The sequence below is a fragment of the Toxoplasma gondii genome, chromosome VIIa (genome assembly GCF_000006565.2).
Source record: "Toxoplasma gondii ME49 chromosome VIIa, whole genome shotgun sequence".
NCBI classification, from domain to species: Eukaryota; Apicomplexa; class Conoidasida; order Eucoccidiorida; family Sarcocystidae; genus Toxoplasma; species Toxoplasma gondii.
This window is the reverse complement of record NC_031474.1, coordinates 3,414,731-3,423,038: the sequence shown is the minus strand read 5'-3', so window position 1 is coordinate 3,423,038 and position 8,308 is coordinate 3,414,731. Positions and strand designations below refer to the sequence as shown.

Below are 8,308 nucleotides of genomic sequence, written 5' to 3'. Positions count from 1 at the left end.
TTCGGACAAATTGCAGGAAACAAGCAATCCTGGCACAAGCGGATTCTGCTGAATCCACCTGAAGCGCTGCGACCATCCAGCCACCACCACGTACGGAGCACTAGTGACAGTATCCAAAGCCGCGTCGCTGCTCTGACGTTGAAGGCGGTTTCATCATTGTTTCGACGGGTCCAGTGGAGCGACCTTGATCTCAACGCCGCAAGCGCTTTCATGAGAGGAATCCAATTCGACGTGTATCGTAGCGGCCTGCAGCTGGAGCACTTCTGACACTCTGGGTCGTGGTATCTCCTTCGTGGGAAGCCACGAGACGACACCCCCCAATGTGTGGTAGCAAATCACTTGCTGAAGAGGCATCACGGTAACAGAGGCGTGACCAACGCAAAGGGCGTGTATGGCGAGGGCGCGACTTGTCGCTGCCGGGGCCGCTCATTGAGAAAATACCGAACGCATGGAATAAACGAAGAGGTAAGCGTCGAGCCTCCAGGCTAGGGTTATATTTTCGGCGGTGTAAAGCCATGTCAGAGTGATACGAAACACTCCCGAATGTCTCGGTGTAGCGGGGGAATCGGCGCCGCGTTTTCCGCCGTGTGAGGACAAAGAGCGGTCGTCCATGCTGCCGAGTCGCTGCCAGCCCGGTTAGAAGAACGACCGGACCGCAACGGCAGCGCTACCTCTGTGCTTTAGGTTCTGCCAGCAGCGATCTGCAGTGACGGTTTCTGCTGATAGAGATAATCAAGCCTAGTCTGGTCGGACGACGAGTGGCTACGCTAGGAAGTGACTCATTTCCAGACAACGTAGGACCGACCAGCACTTTTTGTGTCATTTTCTTTCCAGCCATCAACGTGAGCCTCAGCGAATATACGCCGCTCTGGCACTGAGTGCAGAAACCCGCTCCATATTGAAATATCATCGCCGTTTTGTGTCCAGGAACTGGAGGTGCGCAGACGCATGTTCGGTGTTGTTTTCGATTCACCCTGCGAGATCTGGTTTTGCACTTTAGCAGCGATGTCCCGGTTGTTGGCCTCACGTAACGCGCGTGCCCACATAGGCAGCGGCGAGAGAAACCGCGTGGGCAACAATGTTTTGCTGTTAATGCCTTTCATGAATAGGCCTATTCGGCAGGCCGCTTCAAATCCCATTACGCGTTATAGTGCGATCGCACGGGACCTACTTCGTGGGCAAGCACCTCCGCAACGTCGGTAATTCAGACCGACGGGCAGCAGGTGTCTAGTCAATCCTGTCGGCCAGTCTGTCGCACTGCTACACCGGGCATGCATATGCTTAGCCGTTTTCTTGTCCCAGAGAGAGGATGGCAGTTAACTGCAACCAGAATCAGGAGCGGCTTTGTCGGCTTCCGCCCTGGTACATTCCCAGTTTGAAATACCGAGACCCGCTAAGCTCGACGCATGAAAGTGAACAGCGACAGAAAGACCCAACTCAGAAAGGCATCGTTGCCTTCAATCCAACGAAGGGGTGGCATCCACCCACGAACATCGGTGACGCCGACTAGTGAGGGAATATCTTTCCTTCTACCATGTGGAGCTCCGATGCGTATAGCTGTGTTCGTCGCTCGAGGGCAAAAAAACCAATCGCTTGGCAAGTGGTCGTATAAGACTCACTGTTTCGCTAGGCGGGCGCATCGACAAAATGACGCAATGGTCGGGGTGCCTCCGACCGCCAGACTTCGTAACTCAAAGATGTTGTCGCCGACACAGCGTGTCGCCAGCAATACTGACCGCAAGCTCCGTTTCAGGAAGAGCCGAGTTCATCTGGTACCTGCCGCCGACGACTTGCTACTCTCTGGTGATGACGTGCACGTTTCGAAAACGCTCATTACCAAACCGCGTCGACGGATGCGGACAGGAACCTTTGTTTGGAAGCTTTTGCTGTAGGTTGGATTCCTGCCGCGTGTCTGTGCTGTAGATCATATTATCCACTCCGCCGGCGGGACGACGCTTTAATTCATATGCAGGCGGCTGTTGTTCATTCGGCTGGTTGCTCAGCATGATGTCGGGGCCCAGCAGCGAGCCAGCCAAAGTGCGGCCACGTCTAAACCAGGCTGGGATGCGGCTAATCGTAGTTACGGCCCATAGCACCAAAATTCACGCATCGCGGCGCAGCGTAGTTGATCAACCGCGAATAGGCAGCGGCACCAATCGTCACCGGCATGCGGAATAAGGCGGTACCTGAAGGCATTTGTCGCCGCTACCGTGGGTCACCCTCCCAAGTCATTACAGACGAAGGCCAAGAGCCGATAATCACACAACCATGCAACTGGCATACGCTCGCATCACATATGCTTTTTCGATCACTCAGCAGCGCGCTTTTGTCTTTGATTGAGGAGTGACCTTTCCAAAACTTACACGCTCGGTTGTCATCGAGTCTGCGTTCGAGTGTCTCCTCACCGTATAGGCCGTCACAGACATTTTTCCATGTGGCTGAATGCGCTTGCATTGAGCCGACTGTGCGGTTCAGTTTTCCAGCCCACCGAGAGGATAGCTTAGAAAAAGAGGATCGAGACAGCGCAGACCTGGTGTTGGAAGGGCTTCGCGGCCGACAGGAAGCCTGAAATTTCCGGGCGCTGCATGCCGCCTGTCACATCCTAAGTGAGGGACAAAATTTCACACAGCAGCCTCTCCTCACTATGCGACTACGACATCGTCGTGTGTCACAGCGCCTACAGAGCGCCGTCAGTCGTCGATGCCCATGAGCCGGTGCACAAACCGGCCTTGCACACCCGCGTGTGGTGCCCATTAATACCTAGATCCAAGACTCTCTGCAGGGGAAGGAGAAAACCTGTCGCCCGGGTATGACTCCGAGTGGCTCTGCCTTTATCTCCACCTAGGCTTTCAGGTGCGTGTTTTGAATGTCGCGTTGGTTCCACTCAGACTGTTAATTCAGCCGGATTGTTCCATTACTCGTTCGACGGGATTCACAAATCTCCATTGGTGTCGCTGTCTGATACCTTTGCGCATGATGTCTACATGATGTGCGCAGGGAAACAAGCGGGAGGAACACATTGCAAAATTAACAGAAGTGATGAGAACAAGACGTTTTTATGGTAATAGTTCCCCGAGACCAGCGTGATTGTCCTCCGTCTGCGTACAGCCTCATTTCAGGTTCCTAGGTAGTTCGCATTCAGCAAAACGTGAAGCTGTGGTAAATGAAGCGTGCCGCGAATCTTCATGTTATATTAAGTGACGTACGACACAAGCAGTAGGCGCAACAGCTTCCTCCTGCTATCACTGTGGCGTCCCCGCTCTGGGGAGAAAATCGGGGGTATCACCAGGCAAGGAGAAAGTGTCCCCGATCGCCGATGCGTGCGCCACATAAACTGGGACTTTTTACGCAGGTAATGGGGAGTGTCTCCCATCGGACGCCTGCATGTTTGCTCCTCCCCCAGAATCATTCAGGATACGTTTTGGCATTGATCACTTGGAAGCTGCAATCCTTCAACAGCTTTGGGTCAGGATTCTAAAATAACTACGATATTGTTTTCTCCCGCTTACGCTTCAGTGAGCGAACTATTCAAGATTGCACCAGCCGGACATGTGGAGCGGCTCTGTACCATATCACCAAAAGCTTTTGTCGCCACTTGAAGCAAACTGTCATCAACAACCAGGGGTGGCCCACACCGCACCATTCATGGTGAAGCCTACGATAGGATGCCAATGTTCTGACAACCGATCAACCTCCGCCCAACGCCTCAATGTTGTCATGCAACCGCTTAAACGCGTTGGACGTAAAACGCGAATGTTCGCTAACAGCACCTCAAAAGGTGCAGCTGCGACCCCACGTGGTGCCACTCCATGTTTATTGGTGTTAGTCCGACAGACAGAAGATACCACAGATTGTGGAAAGAAGATCGACCATGGCGAATGCCATTATTGGCCTTCCTCGAGTAGCGGGAGCCTATGCTGCCAACCTTCAACATCCGCAACGAGGTTACCGGCATACAAGGGACGCTAAGAAAAGAATTGTCTCAAGCATTTTACCCCGGAACAGCAAACAGTAAATCACCGCATGCCTGGACAAAGCCAATTTAGCATCGACGTGTCCAACGATCGGCACATCATGCGGACAGTGAGCCCTACTTTTTCGCCCTTATCAGTGAACGGAGCCGGTGTTTGATTTCCTTATAAAGGATTACCAGCTCGGCACCAGCCCTCCCCATAATGCCGGAGTTTTCTTGAACACGTCGGAGGAGGTATGGTATTGTAACATTAACAGGGCCATAAGGAACGTATTTATATACCTTAAATCCGGAAGAGCTCAGCATGAATGTAAGGTCATCACTCAATCCAAGAAGTTGTCCAAACGATACAGGTAGACTTGCTGGCGTCAACAGCTGTCTTTTGTTGGCAGCAGGGAAAGAGGCTGTCACAGAGAGACAACCAGACGCCTCCTCACTGCGAGCTACGTCGTTGGACCGTTGACAAAATTCCGACAACAGAGCGGTGGCCTTCCGAACAGACTCGGCGTTGTGAGTACCTGACAGAAGGAACATGAAAGAGGACTCATGTGTCAGATGAACGTTGGAGTGTATCTGATGGGTACACGCATTCTCTGCCATACAGTTATGCGGCCTTGGTGCGGGCAAACAGGTCTGGCTCTTTGCATTCCCCCCTCATTACCCTGATATTCATCCGTGGCTGTCCGAGTCTGCCTGCCTTATCGGCCATGAAGGTGTACATCACTTTGCAAAAGGATGGCTTTGATCTTCGAATGGCTTGCCAGCCCTCGTCTGTCTCAGTTATTTTCTATGCCTTAATGTCCGCCAGGCGGACTGCTCCCCTACGTTTTGCCATCAGCTGCGTTGGCTGACAGGAGTTGTCTACCATAGTCTTCATCGATTCCGCAGGTGGGATAGTAAGCTGAACATCGGCTTGCCCTTACCGATAAAGACGGCCACTCGACCAATATGATCCAGGAGATGATGCATGGAAGAATCGAATGACTCGTGTGTGTCTTCCAATGAATCAAGGACAGGGCAGGGGTAGCCGTGTTCCTTCGCTGACTTGCGCTCAAAAGACAAGTAAGCTCCGCGGACGAGTTTCACAGCAATTCTGAATCCAAACCGACGGGCCATCTCCAGATCTGATCGAAGCTGGCTTTTGGTTTCTCTGTGATAGCACACAGGGCCCGTAGCACTACGGTTACGTGATTGTTTATATCGAAAGAAGAGACCGCAGAAAACCTGCCGACACTGTCAATGCAGATCGTTGTGGAGAACAAGGAAATCGTTCCGAATGGCACAAGCTTCCGCTCCCAGAGGAAACGAAGGATTACAAGCTAGCGTGTATCCAGGATCTACGTGGCCCCCTGATCCGTTGATCCCACAGATGCTGACTCGCGACCAAAGGGTTGTTGTAGATAACCTGGAAAGAACACCCTTGTTCTAGCAAAGTGTGGAGCAACGAAATCCATCTGGAGAAACAGGTCCATTTATGGAGATGGACTCGTTGCGGGTGAATATTACGCAGCGCACGCATGCATGAAGCATTTGGTCCAGCTTCCCTTTTCTTGCTGTGAAAAACGCGTGTATTACTCACTTGAGATACGCTTGGTACGTATTGTAAATCAGGAACTTTCCGTCTTTGTTGAACCGCTTTTGGACATTACACGTGAGATTGCGAATAAACCCTTGAAGTCGTGAATGTTCTGCATCCACAAGCAGACCTGCTTTGGTTCCAAGATTTGCTGTCATCTCGCAAAGCTTCGATAGTCTCTCCTCAGCTGCTGCCACTTCCTTGGCATCAGCGTCGGAGAGAGGTGGTATCAACTGCAAATTCAACATAATAGACAGACAGAAAAGTTGCATACTATGGTCGTATGCATATACGCCGCCAGAAGTAGCTGCAGAAGTTCCTAGTGTCACTGGAATCCAGCTCGACCCTACGTGCTTTTTAGTAGGCTGGAATTATCATGATGAGTGGCGCAGGAAACTGAAGAAATATGTCAACTCTCGGGAAACCCCTTAAAACAGCGACCAAATTGTGGGCGCCGGTGGGGTATATGAATATGGGGAACCCTCTGACCAGTTATTCGTACTGATTCATGAAGAACATTTGTTGGCCTGCTGAGTGACCTGCCTGTGGCAGCATAAGATATCAAAATATGCAGCTCTGAAAAGCACTTCCCCACTCGCTATGTAACGTTGAGACGGGCAGCCGACCGGGTTCATGGAATGCGCATGCATGCAAGTGAGCATACCTGCTTAAAAACAGACAAGTTGCCCCTTCCGACTTTGTGCGGCTGCAGTAAATGAGTCCACTGGAAGTAAGAAACTTTAGATTTGTCTTCGCCGCCACCAGGCTGCGCAAGAAGCGCACGGAAGACAAGGTTAATATCCTCCTCTGATGCCTGGGGCACATTTGCCTCAGCTATTAATTGCTGAATGCTGCTAACAAAGGCCGCCTTCGTGAGTTCTTTTCGCATAAGGAGATCGGGGAGTATTCGTTCGTGGCTGCGGAAAGCCGGCATACCTGTTCAAACGCAGGTAATCGAAACACACAGGTGTAGCCAGTGCTGCACCGACGGTTATGGACAATAAACCCAATTTCAGGACAATCTAGTTTTGCGTAACTGTAGCACAAATCTGTCACCAAAACGTAAGTCGATACTGGGTGCTTTTGGCTCACGGTCTAAGACAACCTGGAAATCCGCACCAATGATATGATACCTTCTATGGCAGAGAACCGGTGGCAACAACATAACGGTTTTGCAAAATGGACAGTCGATGTCGATTGACTAGTGACACGACACACTCCAGAGCAAAAAGCCCTGCAGGTCCAGCGAAGGTTCCACATAAGTATTAAACGTGGACAGTCAAATGCATCATGGTGATTTCTAAGGGCAAAAGCTCACAGACCACAGCGACGTGGGTCAAGAAACATTGCGACAGTCCATTCGGACGATGATTGAAATTTGAGATACCGAAAAGTCATAATTTGTGTCAGTCTTGCTACTCTTGTAATTCTGATTAAATGATAATACTTTGCTTTTCAAAGATTGTGAAGCGGACGTCTTCAATACTCCTGCCCCCGAAGGCTACGGAGCATTTGACAAAGTAGCCGTTTGCAGCATGCAAAGGTAATCAGGAGGTAGATTCACTACAGCAACTGTCATAGTCCAGGCAGCCGCCGATGACCTCTAAAATCCTGAATACCGTATTCTAAGACGAGAGATGCCCGACAACCGGGTTGCCTCGCCACGGTTGACATTAGACTCGGACGTGAAGATTTGTTTCCAGCTTCGTTGGTTGAATGTGTTCATGATGCAAGCTCGTTTCACACGGACACAGATGCATGTACCCCCGCTGTACAACACCACGCTTACCGCAGAGTTCTGCGAATAATCTTTCCACTGCAGCAATGACCTCGCCTGCACGCTCGATTGTAGAGACGGGGCCTAGAGCGCTGACCTTCAGCGCTACAAGGGCGTCGTACCCCGCTGCCGCTGTCACCACCGCATTCCAAATTGAGCATGCGTTGTTGTCGAAAACGTTAGCATTCAAGGAGGTGACGTCGTCGGGTGACGCTTCTACAGCGTAATCTAGAACGATCTTCACTCCTGCAAACAGAAATATTAATACACAGGCGCTCTCCATCCGAGATGCTACCACTGGGTAATTTTACTGAGAGGAATGGGTGTTTCACGTACAAGCGTCACAGGCTTCGGATGTAGGACTGACGTATTTATACCACGGGTTTCTGAAGCAGCTTAGTAACGATAACAAACATTTTAGTTCGAACAGATACAGGAGTTGCTATGAGCGGCGACATGCCTGTCCGCAGCGTGATAAGGGGTGAGATACATGGAGCGCCAGAGGAATTGTTACACCTAGACTACCAGAAAACCTACATCGGTGTTCGCCACACCCCTCACCGATGCATACGCTTATCACGGACTCCTCTACTGGGATATTCGCTTGACGAACCGACAGGCTTAGAAACAGGTCCCCGAACTGCTTGTCGAGAAGCTCAGCTGCATGTGCATAAATCGCCCACGTGTTATTTTGACTTCACCCGCTGGCATTCGCTGTGTGCCCCTACGGAAAAACACGTTTCGTGGAGACAGGGTCTTGAAAGAGTTTTGCTTTCATATGTAATTCCTCTCTCCATAGCCTACCTCGACTCTGCAATTTCTGCATCGTTGCCAGTAGTTCATCTTCGGTTTCCCCTCCACAGAAAACTTTGTATACAGATTTCTTCAGCAACCACATTGTCAGCCTCTTTCCGAAAATTTTACATGACAACTCTAGTAGTTTCTCGCTCCTCCTAACGAGGGTCTGGGATGAGCACAGTAA

At 50.9% G+C, this 8,308-nt stretch overlaps 1 protein-coding gene across 1 annotated transcript; it reads right to left on the bottom strand.

The window, feature by feature from the left end:
* Nucleotides 1-4,090: 4,090 nt before the first annotated feature.
* Nucleotides 4,091-8,224, bottom strand: TGME49_202340 (proline dehydrogenase; the record flags this gene model as incomplete). The annotated part of the gene is made up of 6 exons (XM_002367478.1): nucleotides 4,091-4,491; nucleotides 4,897-5,123; nucleotides 5,553-5,782; nucleotides 6,214-6,485; nucleotides 7,339-7,572; nucleotides 8,131-8,224. The coding sequence occupies 6 exons, from the start codon at nucleotides 8,222-8,224 to the stop codon at nucleotides 4,091-4,093; spliced, it is 1,458 nt and encodes a 485-aa protein (XP_002367519.1).
* Between the last annotated feature and the right edge of the window lie 84 nt (nucleotides 8,225-8,308).